Source organism: Parasteatoda tepidariorum, chromosome 7 (genome assembly GCF_043381705.1).
Source record: "Parasteatoda tepidariorum isolate YZ-2023 chromosome 7, CAS_Ptep_4.0, whole genome shotgun sequence".
NCBI classification, from domain to species: Eukaryota; Metazoa; Arthropoda; class Arachnida; order Araneae; family Theridiidae; genus Parasteatoda; species Parasteatoda tepidariorum.
The window spans coordinates 42,328,420-42,355,911 of NC_092210.1; the positions used below are offsets into that span (position 1 = coordinate 42,328,420).

The following is a 27,492-nucleotide window of genomic DNA, read 5'->3' on the forward strand; positions in this document are numbered from 1 at the left end:
TTGAAAATAAAAAATAATACAATAAAGTTTAAAATTAAAAACTTTGATTTATAATTAATTATAAATTATTCACAAAGATTTTTGGAGTTTTAAATTGAAAAAATAGGCTTACAGCTACAAGATAGCTAAATATATTTAAAGTTCTAGATAACAAAGAAATCTTACACTTTAATATTTAAGTATAATTATATACTTACAACATACATAGAGCTACCGTCAGATGATAAAAATTGCCTATGGTTATCGGCATACTTTGACATTAGAACAGGTGCTAAAGTGGTATACCATGATATATGCATATTCATGAAAGGAGTTAGTTTTTCATCGTAATCATTTAAAGGAATAATCGTCACCAATCCCAAGAGCTCTGCAAACTCAGAAAAGGATCCAGTAGGTACGCCATGCTGAAATCAAAACAAAAAATACTCTATGAATACTACTTAAGTTTGGAAATCGAATTCAGTTAAATAATTATATGGGAAAATAACACTTTGCACCAGAAACAGAACATAATGCGCATATTCAATGATGGATAATATTTGTGAGAAAATGCTAGAGTAAGGTCCTAAAGAAAGTTCTCTTTTAAGTATATTGACATCCTGTTTATTCGTATTAAATTTCTGATTCACCATTTTCCTATTAAGATACTTTGCTTATTCAAAAATTCGAATTTCGGTGAAATTATTAAAATATCAGTGAAATAAAGCTTTTGAAAAAGAAATTTTATTCTGATAATATTAAAGAAGATGTAAAATAGCTGTGAGTAATTTTCATGTATATTTATAAGATTAAAATAAGTCTAAAACAAGATTTTTCCTTACATTTATTTTTTGATATTAAGTGTTGCAATATACTACAGAACTAAAAGAGCTTTTATTGCAGAGTCTCAAGATTTTATGATTAACTTCTTTACAATAAAGATACATTAAAATGTTTTTTAATATTTATGCAACTATTTTTGCCTTAGCAAAATAAAAGTTTGTTATGAAATTATCAAATGTTTAAGTTTCTTTAAATGTCCATAGATACTCCAGAAAAAATTTCCCAGCAATTTCATATTAAAACCTTTTAGAGCGTAAATAGTGGCATTATAAAATGCTCTTTTACATTTCAAATTAATGAAAAAGAAAATTTCAATGTAGTTTTACAGTCAATACAAAAATAATTTAATTTGTTTATAATTGTTTGCAATGGCATTTTCTTAGAATTCTGGAAAAAAATAATTCACAATGAGTGAATTTAAATAAATTAAAATGAAATTTTTAAAACATTATATATTTTACAAAAATAATTTAAATTAAAACTTTCTAAAATTCTTCACAATCTGATGTTCTTCAAATCGCAATTTATATAGAGTTGTGCGCACATTGTTTACACACCATTTGGGAATATCCCTTTTCAAAAAAAGAAAAGAAATTAAGAATTCAATTCAAAATTTAAAATTATAGGAAAGTTGAAAGTTTGGATTCATTGAACTAAAAAACCCATAAAAAAAAGTCATTCTCCCTACTAAAAAAACATAATTGTTTAATGTTTTTTCAACTAAGTTTCTTACCTCCAACTCTTATATAGATTCTATATATAGTTATAAAAATAGTAATAGAGATAGATATTTTTATCTAGACTACAATCGCTTCAAACATTAAAAAAAAGGCAAAAATCTATATAAGAGTTCTAAACAGAATCGACAACTTCTTGTCTATAGGTGCAGGTTCAACTCTCTTTTTTTTTATTCTACATATATGAATAAAGATATTTATAGAGATAGATATTTTTATCTAGACTACAATCCCTTCATAGAATCTATAATTTCTTATCTATCGATACAGATTCAACCCTTTTTTTCAATTTTATACATAGGAATAAAGATAGTTATAGAGATAGATATTTTTATCTAGACTATAATCTCATCAAGCATTTTGACCACAGAAGAAATTTCACAAAATTTTTACTTAGATGTTAGAATACATAGAATATCACAGGAAGAAGTAGTTTTTTGTTTAAGTCATCAGTTTATTATTCATAACAAGATTTACTACAGCAACAGAGAGTTAATTAGCGGAAAATAAAATAAAATAAGGCATACATAGGTTAAAAATAATAGACCATTACAAATGATCATATTTGCCACAAGTCACAAATCAAGTTAATTAATACATAATGGTTAAAAAAGATTTGCTTTCAACTTTACTGTAATCTCATCCACATTTTGACTACAGGTGAAATTTTACAGAATTTTTACTTATATGTTAGAATACCAGGGCAGAAAGTAGTTGTTTGTTAAAGTTACCAGCTTATTATCCCTGAAAAGATTTACTGCATCACAAAGGGTTAATTAGGGGAAAATTTTAAAAAATGGCAAATATAAGTTAAAAATCATGGATCATTTTGAGACGAGACACAAAAGTCAGTTAATAAATCATGAAAAAAAAAAGACTTGCTTACATCTTTACTGTCATTTCATCCACATTTTGACTGTGAGTAAAATTTTGCAGAATTTTAACTTATATGTCAATGAGTATGTTAACTTGTATGTCAGAATTTTAACTTCTATATTTTGCAGAATTTTAACTTATATGTTATCAGGGCAGAGAGTAGTTTTTAGTTAAAGTCCCCAGCTTATTATTCTTGAAAAGATTTACTTCACAAAGGGTTAATTAGTTGAAAATAAAAAAAAATTGATAGATAAAAGTTAAAAATCAGAAATCATTTTGCCAGGAGACACAGATAATAAATTATGATTAATCATGAATTAATTAATAAACCATGATTAATATGAATTAATAAATCATGATTAAAAGACTTGCTTACATCTTTACTGTTGTTTTCCTCTTTGAGCGATCTGAGCAAAAGAAAACTCCATAAATGATCTCTTCGACAGTGGACAGAAGCTCTCTTGACAACAGCTTCAAGATGATCTCGAGTTGCTGCTGCTTGTTGGTTTATTACTTGCTGCATCATCGTTTCTTGGCTGCTGTAGTATCCTAGATACATTACATCTTCATCACACATGCTACGAACTGATGTCTTCTTTGACCTATTCAAGATTTTGGTTTTAAGTATAATATTTATTCTATTGAATAAATATTTTCATATAAAAAAAAATTAAATAAAAAATAATGCAATGGCACAACTGAACTCATTATCAAAACTAAAACTTTATTTTATCAATAAGTCTTTTCAAATCTGGAGTATATAAAGGTTTGATGTATTTGTGATTTTGACATAAAGTTTTGGAAAAAAAAGTAATAAACAATTCTTTTTTTATGCTAGGAGGCTCATTTCCTCTGCTCACCCGCACACAACAAATTATGGATAGAAAAAATATTGCCACTTAGCTTCATTATATTTGGTCAATTTGTAAGGTGAAACACAACTGTGATTGAACAATTTATGTGAATTTTCATATTCATAAAATAATAAAATTTTTTCTAGATTTTATTTTATTGGTGATCTTATGTACTTTTATACCTGGTAAATGAGAACAGAGAGAAGGAAATTTTCATATACATGTGATTGATGCTATTACTTAAAGATCAAAATGTTTCATCACAATATTAAATAGAGAAATTTTGTGTAAAAGGAAGATTTTAGCGAAATTTGGCTCAGAAGCTCTAAGCTGGGCAGGTTAACACTAGAAAGACTGAAAATTGACGTATACCTAGAAGAACCAATGGGCGAGTTTGGTCCTTCCTTGATTGTTTGTCTATAGATCAATCATGCATACAAAATCTTAAAATATAATCATAATTAATTGAACAAAAACATATTATAGACTTGATCATCAAAATTCCATAGTATTTTATTTAATTCGGTTAACAAAAATATTTTATTAAATTGAACTAGGGCCTTTCAATTATACATATACATTTATTTCCCAGATAATTGATTTTCGTATTCTCTATAAATAATAATTATAAACATCTTGAAATATTTTTTTTTAATGAAACTGGGGTACCTTATATATACTAAAGGGTTCATTGTTCTAAAAATTACANCCCCATAAAAGTAATTTTCCGTTAATTAATAATATATATATATACAGTACAGAACCTGTTATCCGGAAATCAGAAAGCCGGAAAACCAAAAAACCGGAACAAAATTCGATACATTTTCCCACCTTTAAAAAAAAAAAAAAAAATTTTTCCTCATAAGATTTTAGGATTTTTCGTTCGTTTTTGAAAGATGTTTACCTTACCATCATTTTGGATATAATCATTAGCGTATTACATCATCGTTTTTTCTTCTTTTTAAGTTTATTTCCTAATATTGCTTTTTTTAGTTGGATTTAACAGTAAAAAAAACGGCTTTTTGCAGAGATTCAGAAAACTGGAAAAATCAGTTATCCGGAATAGCGATGGTCCCGATCGTTCCGGATAATCAGTCCCCTACTGTATATATATATATACACACACCAAAGAGTACTCTATAACCAAAACTACCTGGGGTTATGAAATACCTATCTAAATATTTAAGGGGCTAACCTGGCCTCTCCCATCATTCTAGGTATAAGGTTCTATGTATACGTTTCTAAAAAGCTATCAAATGAATGATTAAATAAGCACTTAAATTGGATCATATTACAAAAAGTCAGAAATACTCAACACTTTGAGTGAGTCATTTTTTGAATTACAGAGCAACAAAAAATGAGAGGAGCCAAATTAGCCTAATCCGTCTTTTTAACATTAAATGTATTACAGAACTTCCCACCATAGCAGGTATGTATAAATTAACCATACAAATCATTAATTTTTAAGTTTCATTACAAGTAGCTATAAATTACCTAGAACTGGTGGAGCAAATGGATTCTTCCCCACTGGAATCAAACTTGTCTTTCTCATTCGCTATCGATGCATAACTGACTTTTCTAGACAAAATTCCACTGGACGTTAAAGCAGAGCCAAACCTTACGGTCTGGAATGAGCCGTGAAATGCTGCTTGCAGATTGGATAACTTCGGATACAGATCCCTCTGACTTGTGAGTATGATGTAGAAATTGAGGACTAATGAGCTAGGGTCAGGTACTGGTTCTGAAGTGTTAAGGTTAATGAGAAGGCCAACATCGAAACTGCCGATCTGGCATACATCATTAGCATCCTTGTAGGAGGCTTTTTGAGTTAAGAGCTCAACCAAAGCAAATTCAGTGTCCTAAAGTTGGAAAGAAGAAAAAAGAACAAAATATTAATGTTTGAATACACAATTTATTTTATTTTCTGTCCGAAGAAACATGATAGTAACAAGTTTTGCAGTCTCTGAATATAAAATGTCGCAATTGGAGGGCGGAGGGGATAATGGTTGTGACATTTTAATTAATTTGAATCAATAAGTTCATTTATTGCTTTTTGTGAGTGTGAGGAAATAAAAACTATGCACTGCCTTTAATTCTTATCTGCAACTTTCTAAACAGAAAAATCTACGAATACTTAAAACCTATTTGAATTTCTTACATCTGAGCTTTAGGAAAATTGTCATTTTAATATGCTAAGAATAGGTTTTCCAAGGTTGTCACTGAAAGTTTATTCCTGAATGCAATTAGAATTGTCTTCAACTCTAAAAACTGAAAGATTGGCATTTAATATCTTCATTCATTGAGATTAATACTTCAAAACAAAGGATAGAGATTAATGTATCATATGATGTCAAAACAAATGAATGTAGTATAGTTAAACAATAGCACCTGGATCAATTGTTTCTCAGGGGACTAGTGCAAAAATATTGAAGCAATGGACTATAAAATTAATAAATTTAAAATAAAAAGAAAAGTTTATTTAAAAAATTAGGAAATTTTAGTTTGAACACTCTTTCTTTTTCTTAGCGCAAACAATAAATTTACAACATTTGTAACAGATAGCGATTCATTTTCCTTAACTTCGTTGAACACAGAAAGTTCTTAGTTTTTCAAAGACATTTAGACATCCCCTAAATGTTAACAATGACTGTGATTTCATTTTGCCATTTTCACTTTGCATTTCTTCAACCATTTCTTGAACCTACAACACCACAAGTTCAAGTACAGTCATCAAAGATGCTGTTGTTTTCCCCAAGCTGAAACATACCCCCATTTCTCTTTTCACCATTAGGAGCTACTATTTCTCTTCCAAAAACGAAATTACTTTAATAATATTTTTTAAATGCTGGTACACTTTCTGAACAGTAGATGTGGGAATCTGCTAGTTCCAAAAACAATCTAAATGAGTATGGTTAACATTTTAAGAAGAGCCTTTCTGATGGCACCATTAAAACAAGAGAAAAATGATTGAGAAAAATGTAAGATGCCGGAACAATGATCAAGGTTCAATTGCATAAGACTAAAATAAGAACTCAACTCAATAATAAGCTCAACTTTCTCAAAAATGTCTCCTAAAACCTTCTAACCTAAGATATTAAATTAATATAGTATTTTTAAAATGATGCTTTATTTTTGAATAAAAGTATTTCGTCAAAATTATAGAATGTTTTTTTTTATACTTACTTATATATTTTTAAATACTTTCTAAATAAAATCATAACTACTCGGTCAGAGAAAAGAAAAAGAAGTCACCATTGGTTGCTTTGGATATTGTTCATTTTAAAAAAAACACTTTGAAGTTTTAAAAATTTACTAAGTGATTTTTTGAAGATTGTCAAAAAGTACGAACGTTTGGGTGTAATTAAACTCCTTATAAAAGCTGTATATTATCAATATGATATTTATTTCACATATTTATTTGATATTTTGTACTTTTACACATTCAACTATATTTTATAGTTATATCCTTAATGCAGAAATGTAATTTCTCACAAAATTCAGCACGTTAAGTGTAACTTTGAATTTATTTTTAGTTTCAATAGTAAATCCTAGTTATTTGCCACATTAACTTCTCTGTATTATCAGTTATTATATTATAAACCTTTTAAAAACCTTTCAACCAACAATTTTTTTAAAGCTAAAAACAACAATCCAGCTTATAACTTAATCCATTACAACAAAGGCAAAATTAAGCTATGGTTTTTGACAATTTATAGTCAAATAAAAATATGCAAATATAATTTTTGAAAATAATATAAACCTTTTTATAAAATTACGAAATAATGGTATTATTGGTTTTTAAGAATATTTTAGCTCAAGTAACAGTTAATGAAATGAAAACCAAAAATATACTTACAATACTGGAGCTATCAAAAGATACAGGAACCATTCTTAGAACAGTCATACCATAGAGTTTATTATGACTTATAATATAATTGTAAAGCTGTGCACCAGATCTATTAATATCAGATATTGTCAAAGTTCCTAAATAAAGAACAAATTCAATTTTTTTATTATCTTAGAACAATTTAAATTAAAATACTTCTAATTATTTTAGCATCTACACAGACCCAAATTTTAAATTAGTAATGATTTTTTATATTTTAAACAGTAAAAAGCAGTTTTAACTATTTTAAATCATTATACACATTTTTATATGAGTTATAAGCATTATACAAGTTTTTAAAGTCACCTATATTTATTACAACAAAAATTAGAAACAAGTTAAACATGAAAAATCCTAATGCTTACAGTTTTACCTTTAGTTAAAAAAGCTTAGCTTTAACGATAAGAAAATGGTATTAAAATGTACTAAAATCTTATGCACTTGAAATTAGTAAGGTGGCTTAATGCATTATAATCAGTCAAAAATGATAAATTAATTGTTTTTCAAATACAAAAACACTTTCCTTCTTTCTTGATTTTATATCCCTTTAAAAATATGAAATAGACAAAATGATATGGTTTCAATTGAAAAAATAATTTATTTTGTTATAAATCAGAATAAAATTCCAAATAAGTAGTGCTGGAACTAATTAAAAACAAAAATGAAATTAATTAATACTTTTAAATAGCGCAAAGAAGAAATTTTTTTGCAATGTGAAAACTGGATTCAACAGTTATTTTAATAACTTAGTAAGAACTTAATTCAGACAATTTGCGGATAAAATACTCATATTTAGTGAAATTAATACACTTTTTGTCGGGAATCATTAGAAATTACCAATGCGGATTCCAGAAAGGAAAAACAACGACTGACCAATTGCATACTATCAGGCAGATCTTGGAGAAAACCAAAGAGTATAACATTGACACATACCATTTATTTATTGACTTTAAAGCTGCCTACGACAGCATCAACCGAGGAAAACTACTTGAGGCTATGTTGGAGTTTAACATCCCAAAGAAGCTAATCAGCCTCACAAGAATGACACTCAAAAGAGTTTCGTGCAGAATAAAAATCTCGTCAAGTCTCTCTGAACCATTCTTCACCGAAAAAGGCCTGAGACAGGGTGATTCCCTTTCTTGCCTGCTATTTAACATAGCTTTAGAAAAGGCCATTACAGACTCTGGTATCAACACAAATGGAACAATCTTACAAAGAACTGTCCAACTACTCGCTTTTGCTGATGATATCGACATAGTTGGAAGAACAAAACGCTCAGTCATTGACGCTTTTGTAGCGCTTGAAAGTGTGGCGAAGGAGATGGGACTAGTTATAAATGCAGACAAAACCAAGTTTTTGATTGCAACAAATAAAACTCCTGATCGATCTCCTCTGGAGATAATGACTTACTCTTTTGAAACTGTTAACCAGTTCAAGTACTTAGGAACCTTGATTTCTAGCCACAACAACCTGAAAATCGAAATAACAGAATTTTCATGGCTAACAGAAGTTTCTACGGCCTCAGAAACCAACTCAAATCCAAGTTCATCAGTGTGAAGACAAAGTTAAACATCTACAAAACTTTAATCAGGGCTATAGTTATGTATGGAAGTGAGTGCTGGACCCTAAACAAAACAGAGGAGGAAAAACTGCTAATTTTTTAAAGAAAAATTTTGAAGAAAATCTTTGGATCTCTTCAAGAGAATAACGTAAGGAGAATTCTTTACAACCACGAAATTTACAAAAAATATGACAAATTCGGTGGGACCGACATTGTGAGAACTATTAAAGCATCACGCATTAGGTGGCTGGGCCACCTCTTCAGAAATTCTGATGCCGTCCCTGCCAAAAAAGTGATTTTTTTCACAATTGAAGGTACGAGACGCAGGGGACGACCACCTACAAGATGGATAGACGACGTTGAAAAGGACCTCAAGCTATTGGGAGTCAACCGATGGCGGGCCGTCGCACCGGACAGAGCCAGATGGAGAAAAATCTGCGAGTCAGCCTTGGCCTGTGAAAGGCTGTTGCGCTTATGAAGAAGAAGAAGAATACACTTTTTGAAAAGAAAGTTTGTTTAAAAAATAATTAAAATAACCGAATTTTTTAAAGAATTACAAAAAAGACTAAAATTTTAAAACCACATTTGTTTAATCAATATAAATAATACTTTTAATCATCGTATGATTAATCTGACTTTTCCAAAAGAATATAAGTAATACTTTAGGAGAATTTAGAAATAACAATACAACAATGAAATTAATTGCCTCGGAATTTTTTGAATGAATATTCAGAGATCTATAATTTCTAGCCAAAGATATTAGAATTTCAATATATATGTAAATAGTATTAATACGCATGAAAACAGACATAAATACAAAATTTTACTCTTTGTTTTTATATGGGCAATGAAATATTATTACTGCCAAATTAATCCTTAAGTATTGAATGATAAATATACACTTTCAAGTATTTTTGATTTAAATATAAAATAAACTTTGGTACTTAACACAATATTTAATCTTATCTGAATAAACTAAATTAGGTGCATCAGTAGAAACCTTTTGATATATTTAATAAATTCTATCAAAGTTTATAATATGAAATAAACTTTGGTGCTAAATACAACATTTAAACTTACAAGAATAAACTAAATTATGAGCATCAGTAGCAACATTTTGATAATATTTAATGAAGTAATCAAAGTTCATAACATAAAATAAACTCTGGTACTAAATACAACATTTAAACTTACCTGAATAAACTAAATTACGTGCACCAGTAGGAACTTTTTGATAATATTTAATGAAGTCATCTAAGAAACTTGTCAAGTGGTAACCATGACGGAAAATAAGCTGATGACCAGATATGTAAGAATGTATTGTGCGTAAATGGTAGTCATATGTAAAAGAATGTAGGTGCATGTTAAATTTTATTTTATCAAGCTCATCTAAAAAGGCTGCTGTGAACTAAAATAAAAAGGAATATTGCAATTAACTAGCAAAAGAAGGAAAAAATATTATAGTGTTATATTAAAATAATATATAAATAAAAATAATAATATTGTTACTATAATATAGTACTGTAATTACAATACTTTATATAATATATACAATACTAAAAATTATTAAAATTACAAAGTAACCCATACCCGGTAATGCTGTCATACATCACTAGAGGTGCTTCCCTATATACAATACTAATAATACATACTACTAATAATACAATACTTTATATAATATATAAAGTATTGTAAAATGGTAATGTAAAAGAACTTTCTTATTTACAAATAACACTGAGGAATTGCATTGATACACATACTTGTTCTTGTCAAATTTGGGGTATATATTTTATTCTAAAGCTACATATTTTTTTAAAAAATTATATTTTTAGTTCCTTTTTGTTGAAATGTACAGTGCACCAAAAAAAAATAATAATAACAGACCACCTTAAATAACTTTTGATTTAATGATCAGATCTTCACTTTCTAAGACTCATTTTTAATGGTTCAAGGAGGTGAAATCAAATAATCTAATTAATTAGTGCAGATGATATTTGAAGTTATGAAATAAGGCACAAAACGCACTTTCTCTGAATAAACATACCTCTTTTTCTACGGATTCGGGTTTCTGACCACCAAAATATAGGGGGTAGCTGCAATCTGGAAAATATGGTTCACATAGTTTTGTCAGCAAAGTGGTCCTAAGTTTGGACCCCGTAAAGTTAATATTACTTTTTGCATATTTCAAGAACTTTTTAAATGAATTTAAAATTTTTTGCTCACAAATGTAAAATTCGCTTATCCAAAGATTATTCTATGCAAAAAATAAATTTTATTATATATTTATTTTTTTTGTTATTTTATTTAATAATAGTTATTTTATTTAACATAGGTTTCAAAATGTTATATATAACAGAGAGTTGCTAATATGTTGCAATATACTTCTAGGTTAGTTAGGGCAAGGCCTGGAAATATCCTTGTACATGACATGGAGTACTTCCCTGATCTGTTCAAAAGCACACAAAGAAATAGTTAATAATAGGGAAGCACATCTAGTGATGTATGACAGCATTACCGGGTACGGGTTACTTTGTAATTTTAATCCTGATGATGTGCCCTAACTCCCCTAGAAGTTTGTTTGCTGCTAAAAATAAATAAAAACATATATATATATATATATATATATANATATATATATATACATATATATATTCCAAATTCAAATTCTCTTTTCAGTCATTGCAAAACCACTATTAAAGAATTCAATTGATGCATATAAAAAGTGTTGCGATAAATCCAAAAGCAAGTGCAATGCAAGAAGCACAGATTTCTTATAGTCTTGCCATAAAATTTACTTCCTTAACAGCCCAAGGAAAAAGAAACTTTAGAATTATAAATTGTTAAAAGAAACAATTTACATGTGCTAGAACAAATGTAGAATAAGTCATACTTCATAATTATTTCTAATGTAAATTTTGAGAAATAAATATAAACTTTAACATTATACTAAATAACTTTCCTGTTTTGCTTTTGCAGACTAGGAAACATAAATTCTTTAGAACATTAGTCTAAATAATTTAAATGCATTTTAAATATATAAAAACGTAAATCGTAAAATTAATTTTTCCTTATTTTTTTTAATTTAAATTATCTTTACGTAGCATTTATTAATATTTTTGATTAATACTCTAATATACTACAAGTAGTACGAATAACAATACCTGAGAATTCAAAACCCTAGGAGTACAACTTTTGAATCTGGAACACTCTAGAGAGTAGAGGTGGCCATAAGCATATGGGTCACTTAATCCCAGTTCAAAGACTAGTAAACCACCCAGTAAACATTTAATCAGATAAAATACAGGAGGGCCTCGATGGCGAGAAAATGAGTCAGATCTAGATATCCTATCATCATCAGTTGCAATTACACTATGCCTGAAATGAATTAAAATAATTTAAAACAAAAAAAAAGTAAAATTTACTTGTTTAGCTCAAAGCATAACACAGCATTAAAATATAACAAATAAATACTGCAAGCCATGATGGCTTGGGGTATAGAGTGGTTGCTTTCCAATGAGGTGAACCAGGTTACAATCTCAGCGATGGCTGGCCAATATGAATTCCACAACTAGCTCACATGGACCACAGTGCTGTTGTAAAATATTCTCATATGCAGATGGATCACGGGTTAGAGTCTCTTTGCCGTTAGGCTAACTGTGGGAGGTTTTCCTTTCAGTGTAACGCAAATGTGGGTTAATTGCAGCAAAAAGTTCTCCATGAAGGCAAATTTCTCCCAATACTTGATCCACGAGTTCCCTTGTCTTCTGGATTGAATTCAACATTACAAGGCTACATAGTAGAACATTACTAGTCGTAAACCCAAAAATTGGGTCGGCTGTTTAACGATGGTTATAAAGATAAAATAATTAGTACAGCTGTGGTGGTTCAGAGATAGAGCGATCGCCTCCAAATGAGGTGACCAGGATTCAAATCCCAGCGATGGTTGGTCGAAACAAATTCCGCAAACGGCTCATACTGACGAAAAATATCCTCAGTGGTAGACAGATCATGTGGTTAGAATCCCTCTGCTACCACGCTAATCCACAGCGGTTTTCTTCTGCATGTAGTACAAAAGATGATTAGTTCCATCACTACAAAAGATGATTAGTTCCATCACAAAAGTTCTTCCGAAAAGCAAATTTCTCCAAATAGTTGATGGGGAAGTTCCTTTATTTTCTGGAAAATTACAAGGCTTTGGAGCAGAACATTAGTTGTTGTTGTTGCTAATTCCCATCTGGTCTGACGGGGTCAGACCAGATCAATAAATCCGTTGACATTAAGAAAATCTGAAACCAGAATGGGAGAGGAATGAATGTCGTTCCAGTCCAGCCCTAAACAGTTCAAGATGTGCTCAGGTGATGCCTGGTTTTGTTGGCATTTAGGACAAAGAGGAAAGATTTTTTGATTAGCAGAAAATGTGAGACTTTTCAGGTGTCCACTGGCCAGTCGGGATAAGCAAATGTTGGTTTGCCTGTCACCAGGAAGAGATAGAGAGAGTCCTGGTCTTTTTGCTTTATACCAGTAGTGAGTAGGTGGAAGCAGCCACTTTTGTTTGTTCTGGGCCTTTTGCCTTGTGAAAAGTTCAAAGTATGTAAGCTCTGAGGTGTCATTAGTAGTCCTAAACTGAAAAATTGGGTTGGCAGTTCAACAATGGTTATAAAATAAAATAATTATTGTAGAGCCAGGGTGGCTCAGGACATAGAGAGTTTGCTTCCCAATAAGGTGACCTGACTTCAAATTCAAGTAATAGTTAGTCAATATTAATTCTACAACAGTCTCACACCGACCACAGTGCAGACATAAAATATTCTTAGTGGTAGATGGATCATGTATTAGAGTCCCCTTTGCCATCAGGCTAACCATGAGAGGTCTTCAAAGATTTTCCTCTTCATGTAATGCAAATGCCAATTAGTTTCATCAAAAAGTCCTCCAAGAAGGCAATTTCTCTCAATACTTAATACAGAAATTCTGTTGTCTTCTGGAGTGGGTTAAAAATTACTAAGCGACAGAGTTGAACATTGGTAATTGCAATCTTAAAAATTGGGTCGGCTGTTCAACAACAGTAAAATACAAACAATAAAACAAAATAATATTTTAGCTAGTTTAAAACTTTGTCAACAAATAAAATATACCACCAAATAGTTTTCTAACAAATAAAAACAGAGAGAAAAAAGCAAAAATAAAATATATTATTTGACTTATTCAAAAATTTTTAAAATCAAACCTTGTATTTTGACATATATTTTAATAATTATGTTATGTTGTAATAACTCTGTAAATAAATTTTTGACGATAGTAATTATTAGATAATTAAGTTGTAGGAATAACATGCTTTATTTCAGCAAGGCACATTTATCAATTTAACATAATATTTGTTAAGAATAAAGTATTTTTACACCCTCAAACATCCTGCTTTGGATATTTCGGAATGAAAGTTTAAAAAAATCCATAAAGTTTTTCTATTTTACATTATAAAGATCATCTTTTCTCTAATAATAAAAAGAATAATTTGTGTATCTGTCTATGCGTCACTCGTATGACTCCAAAACTTCCTAAAATTTGGAAAGTGGGTGCAATTAATTAAGCCCTCCGTCTTTCACAAATTTTAATCAGATCATTCGAGAAGTCATTTAAAAAATGGATATTTCTTACTGGTTTAAAATTAGACATTGACATAAATTAAACTGCAGACAAATTTGTTCTTTTCTTCACATATTTAAAAGATAATACCAATAATATTTGCTTGCTAATAAATTTATTTAATTAAAAAAAGGAGTTTATTGCATGCTAAAATTTAATTTTTTTTAAAATTTTTATTGTGTCAGGTAAGTTTAATGATGAATGTGAACAAGGTAGCATATGTGACTACCAAATTAGCGTCAAAAATAAAACTAGATTTTTTTTTACCTTTGGTCAGATAGATTAGATGCTTGCAAGGATACAAAACCCATAGTATGCATGTAGGTTACATACTCTTGGAGATAATGGCGACAGACCATGGCATGCCAAGTTTCTTCAGATGGTGTTTTAGTTCTGAGTTTAGGAGATCCTTGATTTGAGCTAGGGTAAGTAGCTCCACTGAATCTCCTTGTTCTTGTTTGACTACCAGCACTACCTGGAGCATCAGTACTTTTCAAACTACTACCTGAGCTATGGCGTGACCTCTGCATAGGAAAAAAAAAAGTCAATTGCTAAGGGCAAAAAGTACTCAGGAACTTAGATTTTAGAGCGATGTTAAAAGAAATCCTATGCATGAAGAAACTTTATGAAGCATAGAATAAAACATTACAACTTTATACATTTAATGTGAGCCTACTTCACTAAGTTAAAATTTTCGAGATCGCAAGTTTTCGAGATAGCGAGTTCAAAAAGTATGTTCTAAAATGTTATAAATATGTTCTAAAAAGTAGAGTCATGATACATAAGAATAACTACTAATAAATATGTATGTAATGATAGTTGATTATAAGTCTAAATATAACAATGATAATTTTTATACATTTAATGCGAGCCTACTTCACTAAATTAAAATTTTCGAGATAGCGAGTTCAAAAAGTATGTTCTAAAATGATATAAATATGTTCTAAAAAGTAGAGTCATGATACATAAGAATAACTACTAATAAATATGCATGTAATAACAGTTGATTATAAGTCTAAATATAACAATGATAATTTTATCTTTAAAAGTAAGACAAAAATAATTATGTATTAAATAGAAAAGAATTGGTGTACAATAAGCTTACATTGTAATTTTTCTGAAAAAAATGCATTTTCTATTTCGAAAAAATTGGATATAACGCTTTGAGAAAAAACTCTTTGATACAGGAATTCAAATTAACATTAGGTGGATATATAGTGTTAAGGGGAAAAATAATTTCTTGACATAACAAGGTTTTCGAGATATCCAAGTTTGAGCTAGCGAGAGTATACTGTATTGATAAAAAAAAAACATAAGTAATAGAAAAACCTAACTTCTCTCTTTAAGTTAATAACTGTTCTTAAAACTAAATTTCTTAATTTATTATTTCAGTAATACTTAATATCAAATATTTATTAAAGACACAAAGTCAAAGTAGTAGGAGTTATGGACTCAGGATGGAACATAATTAATGTTGCACATTACTACTCACAGTTGATACAACATGAGGTTCTGGAGGTTTCTCGAAACCAGTCAAATTTTGTTCCAAAGGCTCCAAGGCATGGTCTCTCACAGGAGCTACTTTAGATCGCCAAGATGGGCTAAACAAAATAGGAGTCAGACAATAATGGCTCAAGCGAGCCAAGCACTTTAGATCACTGAAAACCTTATCCTGAAAATAAAAGAATATTACCGATTATGTATGACATATTAGCAGCAGCAATGTGAAGATCAAATGATTTTAAGTTAGTTACTATAGCCTTGTAATTAAATATAATTTTGTAAATTAAAGGATCTTCAAGAAAATATTAGTATACCTTTCATTGCTATATTCAGCAAATCTAATTTTCTAAATAAAAGGTAAAAATTTCCACTAGTAATTTATCCACTGGATGTGGTGTCATGTAAGAAGGTTTAACATGACACTTGATTTGCCACTGTTTTTTTTCATATGACAGTCCTGAAACTAGGTTAAAGTACCAAGTAAGAGCAGTCGTTAGGCTCTGAGCAATATCCGATATGTAACCAAAGAGTTTTTGATGCTCACAAAAGGGCTTTGCCGAATATTTAGTAAAGGCTCTTATTCCATAGGGTGCTGTTTTTTTTAGTTCCCTTTGCAGGTTTTTGTTCTGCATCGAGGAAAGTTTAGATGAAGTACTGGAAGAAAGGAAAGCCAGAGTTTGGTATAGAATAATCTAACCTGGCTAAATAGTTACTGAGGCTGGTCTGGTTTCAATAGTTGCTGCATGAATAGCAAATAGCTGGTTACTGTATGAAATAGCAAAAAGATTAACATACCATGAATTCAGCATTACAGTAAAGTAATGCTGAATAATTTGAGTAATAAATAATTAATATTCACATTGAATTATTTTTATAAGGCTATCTTATTGGAATTACATAAATTAAAATGCATTCTTATTAGTAAAAAGAGCCACGCCTTCAATATGTTATTCAATGAGTATTAATTATTATTGAACTACAGAATTAGACACAAAAATGTACTTTATCTGATTTTGAAAAATTTAAATTTTTAACACTCAAAATTATAAGTAATATGTGCCAAGTATCCATGACCCAGATAAAGTGATTTCAATTATTCAGTCAGGAGAGTGGGTAAAATCTAGGCTAAAATGTAATTATTTATTTTTTGTATTTCACTATGCAGTAGTGCACAGGCAGTAGAAAAATCCTGGTGACAGAAAAAGGGCTAATCTCCTTATAAATCTGCTAAGTGTATGGGTAAAAGTGACCATTTCAAGGGTCTCTGACTCCCTATCTTCAATTTTAAAACCATGTAAAATTACAAAAATTATGCTCATCACATCTCAATAACATACAACACCTTATTGGTAAAGAGATAGCCCATTGTTATGTATAGGCTATTTCTGGTACAATATTATATGAATAAAAAAATTTATGCAAATAATTATGAAACTTGTAAACAACATACAATCAGGCAAAAGTATTTCTTTAATAAATATTTATAAGCTATTATTTGATTTAATATTGACCTAAAGAGCATAAGTAGAGAAAATACTTACAAATGAGTGGTGCCCTGAACCTCTTGAATTCCATAAATTGTGCAAAACTTGCATATCTATGCAATTATAAAGTAATTAAAAAAACATAAAAAGGTAATAAAAAATACTTGCAATAAGAGTTTTGCACTGTGGGATGCTGTGATAAAACATGCTAGGTTTGAGATGTAAATTTGAACTTAAAAGAAACATACTGTATAATAAATAAATCGGTAAATTTTACTCTTGTTTAAATAAAATAAATTTTCAATATTTCTATGAAAAAATTTCTTTAAATACAATTAAAATAAGATTACAATGGTTTGACTAACAATTGAAAAATAATTTCAGTACACTAGCATATGAAGTTAATAAGTAATTATAAATAATCCTTTTAGAGTAAAAGCACAGCTTGCCAACAATTTAAAATAAAAATATGAGTATTCTTATGCTAAAAAATAATCGATAAGAAAGTAGACCAAAAAAAAATGTAAATGATATATAGGCTTTTCTAAGATATATTTTTAATTTTAGGAATTAGTAACATTGATACAAATTATTAAAACAATTCTAAGTGAACTATTGCTTCAAATCATATTCTTTTACTGTTACACATGGTTTATAACATAAAAGATCTCTGTCTTAAGAAAAATGCTCAATTTTAAGCAAAAAATGGCATTTAAAATAGAGAATTTTATCAAAATTTGTTTATTTTTAAAAATACAAAACTTCAAATGATAGAGATATATGTTTAGTAGTACCATTAATTATATAAAACGTTTTTACATCATTTTTTTCCTTTGGTGCAAAAATATTCATGAATTATGAGGAATATCACATTTAGGATATAAGTAGGAAGATAATAAAAAATTAGAGAGTCTCTTAAAATAATGTGAGTAAAATTGAAGTAGTAAAATCGAAATACTCACCATGAAGATATTTGCCTGAAATAAAAAAAATATTTTTATGAATTAAATATTTTAATAGTTGAAATATTTTGATATACAAAAATAAAAATATCAGTAACTGAAAAAAAAGTCAGTAATACAATCTTCATTTTTGTTTCAGATGAACCAGTTCAGCATAGTTCAAAGAAAAGTTCACCCAATAACATTGCACTGAATTCATTGCAGTCTTTCATTACAGTGAATTTATTTTAATAAAATCAGATTAGGCTTTCTCCGTTTTTCGTTTTTTCTCCAATTCAAGTAAACAATTTTTGATATTTTCTTTAAAAAATGTAACAGAAATGAGTGTGACATTGAACACAGTTTACAGGAATAATTTGACATGTAATAAATAATAAACTCAAGCTTATAATGGGCCTTCTTATGAATAAAAATAGTCAAATGTGACTAACATTAGTTGTAATTATTTATCAACCTGTAGATGGAAATAGGTGTGAAAAAAATCATACAGCTGAGCTCAAAAAACAATAAGGTCATTTAAGGGTAACAGATTTTGAACTTATAAAAAAATATGATTAAATTTTTATCCCAGACACATTAATGACCTGGTCCTACTCTGTGCCACTTCTTTTAGTTCTCTCAGCAGAAATAAAAACTTAAATAGAAGCCAGCTTCTGTGATTAAAAACTCCATAGTAAAAATTAAGCAACTTTAAAAACTGATTTTCCCAGAAAAACTCAAAATGAAAATAGAATCACCTTAGTGGAAACAATAGGGCACACTAAACTCAGAATTGAAAAGTGAAAGTTCGTCTGGCCTGAAAAATTTATGCTACTGAATCCACCAACTGCAGAATTATTTTCATTTATTTTTGGATACCCCTTACATAAATACACATATTTTAATGAAAAAAAAACACTCGTAAGAATGCATTTTTATCAGAATTAGAATTTGAAGTATAAACAGGGTTTAAAAGTTTGCTATTATATTACTAAAACTTTGATTAATACAATAATAGAATTTCAAAGATTTATTTTACAAATTACTAGACTATTTTACAAATTTGGAAAGAAATCAATTGAAAAAATAATATGGAAATTGGATATAAAAGACACAGTACTTTTTTTAAAGCAATATATATTTAAAATAAAAAATAATGATAAATCAAGATTAATACTTTCTTTAGAACTAGGCTTAAAGAAAATTGAGCAAAAGACATCAAATTAAGCTCCTTGGGTCTCTTGCCCATTTGTTTAACATCCTGAAAATTTAAAGCTTTATACTTAGGTCAGACTTATATTTCCTATTAGGTCAGACTCAAGTTTTCATACACGCCAGTTTGAAAAATGTTAAGAGAGGAACATCATGCTTTGCAGAAGTTTGTGCTTTAAGGAAGACAGATATCTTTGATGTCACAGAATTTTATTGCAATTAAAAATGCTAAACCAGAGATTAAATAAAATATTCATCATGTAAAATAAAATTTTAGTTTTGAATGAAATGAAATGAATTCATGAAAAGAAAATTTGTATGAAAGAGAAAAATAATAATCTAATAAGAAAAAATATACCAACTCCATTTTTGAAGTAATACTATTTCCCAAAATATTTTGTATTGAATGATAAAATGTAGTATAAATTAATGCTCCATAGAGCATAATAATATGATTAAAACTTAGACTGTAGATTTTGCATTAGCACCAAACTTTTTTTTGTCAACAATCTTAAAGCAAGTTTTATTTTAGATAGCAAATTGCATTGATTTCACATCACTAACAGACACTTAATTTTTTTAAAAAATAATGCTAACAATTCAATTGAGGATTAGTAAAATTAAAAATGGATCGAAATATTAATTTATACAAATCAGAATTTTAGAATCAGAATTTCAGGATAAGAATGGTAATACTAAACTAAACTTAATTAAAGGGCAGACATTTTTTTAAATAAAAATCAAATAAAGACAATGTATATAGAATGAACATATGAATAAAACTAAATAACGTGAACAAAACATAAATACTAGCAGATAAAAAAACATACTTTAGTTTTAATTCTGTAATGAAAAACCTTCAAACACAGGATGAAGAGTAAAAACATAGAGAAAACTAAAAAACAAGTTGCGACTTTGGAACAGGTTCCCTCTATTGGTCAAACCATTTTTCTCTTGATGCAACTTATTTAGTAATTTCCCTCTACACCTCTTTGTTTCCTTCTTTTATTCAGTGTTTAGACACAGAGAAAGGTTCTTATTTACACAAAAAAGCAAATAGAATGCTTGTTTATATCATACAACATATTTATGCTTTATTTCACATTTGTTAGCCTTATTTAAAGTAAATGTTCTCAAATGTAAGAGGAAAAGTACAGTTGAAACAGACAGATTATACAGAGATTGAGTTTTTTTATGTTTATCAACTTCTCATCTCTCACTTATTTAATAAAATAATTTTTAAATAAACAATAATATAAAAAAAAATAATAACCTCTTCTTTGTGCAGCTATTGTATCTAAAAACTGTCTTCCATGAGCAGAGACAGGATCTCTGATTCTAGAGAATTCACTCAAATGGAAAGGTACAGTTGGTTTGGTATTTTTAAGGTTTTTTGCAATGTATGCATTTCTTGGTGTGCTTAAACTAGATGACCTTGAAGAGGATGTGAATATTTGATTGCTAACTAACTGATCAACGTAAGCATATGATTTAACAACAGATTCATCAATAGACTCTCTTGCTGCCTAAAAAAATGAGAATAAAAAAGAAATAGAAAAATATTTCATTAGAATTCAAACAAATAAATTTAACAAATATAATTTTTTTTTTCATAGTATAAAAACATAAGCAGTTTCTTTCAATAGCTTTAATAAAATATATAGGTACTTTTTCATTTTGTCAGCTTAGCTTATGCTCAGTGACTTTGCTTTCGCTTCGGTGACTTAATGTGTGTGCAAAATGGGAAAGTACCATATTAAATTATCTAAAGATTACTTAATTATTTCTACATCATAGTAGTTACTTTAAAACTAATTTATAGAGTCATACTTTGTTATTAGTGTTCCCTTCCTGTAAACGGATAACTCTCATAATTGGATAATTTTTTGGTTCCAAGAGTGTCCATTTAATCAAGGTTTCACAGAACAAGTGTGTCACACAAAAATGACAACATCCCATAATGTGAATGAATTTTTTGCTTCTAATCAGGTGCAAAATGGGTATTTGAGAAAAATGTAATAACAAAAATGATTTAGCTAAAAGTGCACATTTAATAAACAAACAGTTTAATATCCCCATTTTAAAAATGGCATAGCTTCAAATGTGAGTTAAAGAAAATCAATATGACTTGAAATGTGTTTAAAAAGCAGACAAAGTTTAAAATGCATGTTGAAGGTGAGGTTCATACTTCAAAATGTACATTAATTACAAACGTACATTAGAATTGAATAAAGACACATTAAAATAGGTACTATGTGATTTAAGCATCGCAAAATGATACAGATTCACTATTAATTTAATTCTTCAGTAGTACAAAAATTGAAATTATATGTATGCTCATTTTATTAAGCTCACATTTTGAATAAAATAATTTTTTTTAAAAGCAACATGCCTATTTTTATTAATGCATATTCCAAAATTAAAGGTTTAATGATGATAAATCATTACAAAAGTTTTCATGGAGAGACAATGCAGCATTTCTTTTTAAATATAATTCTGATAAAATAGCCCTGCTTGCTCAACTGTCCAACTTCAATACTTCTTTCATGGAAAAAAAGAGCTACAAGATTTACAACAATGATGATAAATCACTTCAAAATCTTTAAATAAATGGTTATGGTCTTCGTTTACAAGACAATACAGCATTTCTTTGTAAACATAATTATGATAAATTATCACCAAAAGCTTGCTAAGCTATCTAACTTCAATATTTCTTTTATAGTAAAAAGAGCTAAAAGTTATGCAACAAAGATCATAAAAATAATTAAAAATACATATGCCATACATGAAGTAACCATTATTAATTTTATCATGTGAAACAAGAAGAAAGATACTATATAAAATTTAAAAAATTTATATTTTAATTTCTAAACATTAATGTCATAATTATAAAGGATAATAAAAAGCTGAGAATTTCAAATTACAAATCTAAAAAAAAAAAAAGATAGACTTACATTTTTATCATCTTTCTTGGGTTTTTCAACATCTGTTCGATTAAAACTGGATAATCCATAAAATATACCTAATTTCTGGAGCATAATATTGCTTAATAAGCAATTCCTATTCTGATGAAAAGCAATAAGCTTTTTTATCTGTACCAAAAGTTTCTGGGAAGTGTCTTGAGAGCAATTGTACAAAAACAGAGTTGCCTAACAATTAAAAAAAAAAAAGAAAATTAAATACTAATAAAAGTAAGATATTATTATTAGATACAATAAATACTACTCAAAAGATGAAAAATAAACTTGTTCATCCTGCTGTAACTGAAGATATTCATATTGCAATAAACCTTCATTAATTGCAAAATAAGGGGCTGTCAAGAAAGCTTGTTCGCGAAATTTTTGACAGGTGGCGTACAGATAGGTTTTATATAAAAATAATTAAGAACAAATACAATAGAGCAAAATAAATACTTATCAAAGTATACCCCTATTGTAACTAATGATACTCATATTCCAATAAACCTACAACAATTACAAATTTTATAATGTTCATATTAATAATAATAATTCATATTAATAATAATTTACATAAAATTTTTCATAAAATTTTATTTTCAAAAAATTTATTTATAAAATGAAGTATAACAAATAAATTATATAAAAAATAAATAAAATGCAAAAAAAATTAAATTAAAAATTTTTTTATTGCTACACTGTTTTCTAACCTAAAACTAAGGAAAGAACATCAACAGTAATAACAACGAAGAAGAATAACTTTCTAAATTCAATATTGTAAAAGGGTTAATTCAATATCCATAGGCCTGAATGCATTAAGTTTAGTTTAAGATTATTTAAATTTTGATTAGCCATTAAGAGTAAGTTTGTATGACATAAACACAACTTACACTTTTATCTTTAACCATCATCAGAAAAAGCCTTTGACGAGGTACAAAAGCGGTAGCTGGACGGACAGTATTGTCAGCTGCAGTAGCCACAGGAGATTTTGGCTGGGGACTGACCGATAATCCTGATGAGGCAGATTTGTTGGCAAAAGTAGGAGAGCTAGGAACAGATTCTATGTTGAGATCAATGCTACCCCTTGAGTTACAGACATGAGTTTGATACTTCTGATGTATTTTAACACCTGAAAACATTTAAAATAAATAAAAACTATCTGTAACAAATTTATTTTATAAATCACTTTATGTAAAAATGTAAGTAATGTATGATCATTTTATGTTAAGTAATAGGATGTCTTTAATGTTAAATAATTCATCTCTTCATAAAAGAACTCTGTTGCTAGAATTTTTTGATGAATAAATGATGATTTCTTAATCAAAAATCTAATGTTTTATGCTCTTTTGGAGTTGTTTGAATAAAATCCAATAGATTATTGCAAATTTTTAATGAATAATGCAAACTTTTATTGAATAACATTAATTCAAGATTTTAAATTTATTAACAAGATATGATAAGCTTTTAAAGTTTATAGTTTTGCTCATAATATCAATACTGCAAAATTCTCCATGATAAATTCCTTAAATTCTAGTTAAAGAGCAAAAACACAAAGAATAGAAGAATAACAAGGTCAAAACATGGAAAGCCCTGGTATGACAAAAAATTTCAATTTTTGCAAGGACATAGAGACTGGGTGCTAATAAAAAGCATATTATAAGCAAGAAATGAATATTGAAGAAGAAAAAATTCAGGTTATTAAATAAAAGAGTAAAAAAAAAAATTAATATTGATTTAAGGGGAAGGAAAACAAAAGAACTAAAAGAAGAAAATCTCTTACATATATTAGAACATTTGTGAGACTAAGGTTAAAAATGTTTAAATGTAAGAAAAAATAGATAATAATTTAATTTTCATAAGAAAGCCATGTCTTACTATCATTTCCAGTTTCTTGGAATTTAGAAAAATCAGTGTGCCCCATGTAAGCTTTCCACTGCTTTTCATTTCTTCCAATAACAATAAAACATCTTTCTACTCCAGGTTCAATTTCCTCACACACATTTGAAGTGATAGTCTGTGATGAAAATAAAAGTTGACATATATTGTATACAAATGTGCATAATTATTTATATCACTTTGCATTTTATAACAGCTTAGTACAATAATTTTTTTTACATTCTGCAGTAAGACACATTTATTATTATTACTATTTTAATGGTGACATCTAGAATCCAGCTAGCAATGAACTTTTAGTAAATTTCATTTAAAAAAATTGAATTTTTGAAAATCACTAATTTTTTATCAGTATACTATTTTTTTGTTCCAGATAATAAAAGTTAGTTGAAAATTCAAAAAATCTTTGCCCATGCCAACACACACATTATTTTTCTCGCTGATAGTAAACTATTTATACTTTTCGCTCTCCCCTTCCTTTTCTAACATACATTTTCAATAAATAAAATTAAAGCTCACATAAAATTTCAAATTTTGCAAGATATCCTTATTTTACTTCAATTTATATCTACCTTTGTTTTTTAACACTCTTTTGTTTGAAACATTCTGTGAATCAAGCTCAATAATTTTGAATTAAAGCAAGTTTAAAGATATTTAAATATTAACAGCAGTGTTCTAAATGTAAGCTAAAATACGAAAAAGGATAGATTTTCTATTAAGTGCAATAAAGAAACCCTAAAAAACGCATTACACTTTTTTTCATTAGAAAAAATGGATGATTTAGCAAAAATATGAGTTTGAAGATAATGTTGAAATAAAATTTTCAGAATAAAAAACACGGAAGAAAAAAATAGGAGGAAAAATACACAGAATACAGAGATCAGAATAAAAAAAAGGACAGAATAAAAAAAAAAAAAAAANAAAAAAAAAAAAAAAAAAAAAAAAAAAACAGAATAAATACAGATTAAAACAGAACAGACACAGAATTTTCGAACAATTTACAGAAAAAAAGGAAGAAAAAGTATTAAATTTATATTCCATGGTATTTTGTGCCCATTTATTGTTTCTTTATAGGAAACTCATTACCATTAATCACCAATGCTTCCTAAAAAATTAGATGAAAAATAAAACAAATAATTCAGAATAATGAATATTACAGGGTCTGGGATTGATTAACAGTTGAAATTAAATTTACAACTTAGTGGAACAATCTGTTTCCATAGTGACTGCTATACATCATTTCAACTGTTTGGAGGGCAACTCATACTCATAATCATAATAGAGTAATTAACAGTTATTCCAGATTAAAAAAATTCAGAGCTTCCAGTTAAGCATTCTATTAATTTGTTACGTATTTCTTTCTCTTGACTTTTTTCATTTTATTCTCCATCTGCGCATTGTAATAAAGGGCGTTGTTTTCTTTAGTTTTTAGTGCTTTCTTTTCATTCGGCTTGCTTGTGGAATCAATGTTTGACCTGTGAATATGTGAGTTTTTATTTTTCTGATGATTTTGTATGAGTTTCTTTTCTTAATTTGTTATTTGTATTTCATGTTTTTTCCTGGACTTCTATACAAAACCATCGGGGTACTGAGGGAGTTAATTTAGGCATTTGCTTCTCCCTGAATTAGAAATGGTGCTGTTTTTATGGCTACCGAGGCTGGTACCCCCTGAAGACGTCGGCTTCGGTGGTCATATTTTTATTTCCTTCGTTTTCTTTATCATAATAGAGTAATTAACAGTTATTCCAGATTTAAAAAATTCAGAGCTTCCTTTACAAGAAAAAAAATTAGTAAATTCACACATTTAATAAAAAAATGTTTAAGTCTGAGAGTTTAAGATAATTAGCCTGCATATAAAAATTTGATAGAGATTATAAGAAAATTTAAATGTCTAGCAGATAAAAAACTAAATATCCTAATTTTAATGAGTCAAACTTATTTTTTCTCAAAAAAATTAGAACTTTTTTTTTATTATTAGTAAACTTTAAATATATCAACTATAGATATGAGATATTAACATATTTTATAAATAAAAATGATAAAAAATCATGGTATCAAAATAAAGCTCACTTCAAACATTTGCGTTAAACATGGAAAAAATTATATAATGGAAAAAATAGAAAAAAAAATTTAAAAAAAGGAAACTGAAATATTATTGTAATTTATTAAGTAGTTTAGCAAACGTAATTTTAAACATAATGATAATATTTAATGACTGAAAAAAAGTATTAGAAAATATTACTTCTCATAATATAGTTTTACCTCTTCAGGACAAAAAGGTAGAAATTCAACAGAATTTAAACCATCTGTTTTTTTAATGTATATACGAGGAAATGCATCTCTTAGCAGCAGTTTGATTGAATTTGTAATTTCTTTCAAAATAAGAATCACAGCATGTCTTGAGGGAAGCTCATATTCAAATTTTGACAAAGAAGGAGAACCTATTATTAAAAAAATATATACGTAATAATAAAATATACTTTAGTAACATAATAAACATTTTAATATAATAAGAAAACAATTCACAAGAATTGTTTTTTTTTTTAAATTAGGCAATTTAAACAAATTAAAGTTTCTTTTCAAGTGATTTCTAACAATACTCTTAAGAGTTTCATATTAAAACCCGGCATTATTTATTTAATTAATTTTTTGAACCATTGAATTAAACAGAAACACAGTTGTTCATTTCTATAATAAGTGTGATAGGTTCAAGTTTCATCAATGATCAAAGGGATACATCCTTTTCTTGGAATTAGATACTATAAAAATTTTCAAAATCGAACAAGAAATGTCTTTAAAAAATATTATATTTTAAATGGCTTATTGATTTATAAAACTAATGAAGTAAACAACAAATTAGGTTTATTGAAATGAAAGATATAGATGTAATGCAATGTAACATAATAATAATGTATTTTGAAATTAAGATAGATATTGTATGTAACCTTAACCACTATTCTGCAATGGCTGGTTTAGTGGTTAAGTTGTCAATATGAAAAACTAAGGTTCAATCCATGATGGTCGCTTGAAGCCTACCCAGCTTTAGATTGATAGGTACCATGACTGTATTACATGATGTAGAATAAATTTATTAAGCTTTCAATGTAATTTAAAATAAACTTAATT

The 27,492-nt window shown here is 28.0% G+C and overlaps 1 protein-coding gene across 1 annotated transcript in view; it reads right to left on the minus strand.

Moving 5' to 3' along the window:
- The window catches only part of LOC107454702 (KICSTOR complex protein SZT2), a 123,002-nt gene that overhangs the window by 5,674 nt on the left and 89,836 nt on the right, over positions 1–27,492 (minus strand). Inside the window, exons 48-62 of the mRNA XM_043041432.2 lie at positions 26,629–26,807; positions 24,349–24,487; positions 23,364–23,602; positions 22,471–22,665; positions 20,790–21,042; positions 18,326–18,340; positions 17,421–17,476; positions 15,869–16,048; positions 14,644–14,900; positions 11,898–12,111; positions 9,931–10,144; positions 7,146–7,273; positions 4,784–5,148; positions 2,812–3,037; positions 198–404 (exon numbers count right to left, since the gene is read on the minus strand). Of these exons, the coding sequence (XP_042897366.1) occupies positions 198–404; positions 2,812–3,037; positions 4,784–5,148; positions 7,146–7,273; positions 9,931–10,144; positions 11,898–12,111; positions 14,644–14,900; positions 15,869–16,048; positions 17,421–17,476; positions 18,326–18,340; positions 20,790–21,042; positions 22,471–22,665; positions 23,364–23,602; positions 24,349–24,487; positions 26,629–26,807 (2,867 nt within the window). The remainder of the gene's footprint in view (positions 1–197; positions 405–2,811; positions 3,038–4,783; positions 5,149–7,145; positions 7,274–9,930; positions 10,145–11,897; positions 12,112–14,643; positions 14,901–15,868; positions 16,049–17,420; positions 17,477–18,325; positions 18,341–20,789; positions 21,043–22,470; positions 22,666–23,363; positions 23,603–24,348; positions 24,488–26,628; positions 26,808–27,492) is intronic.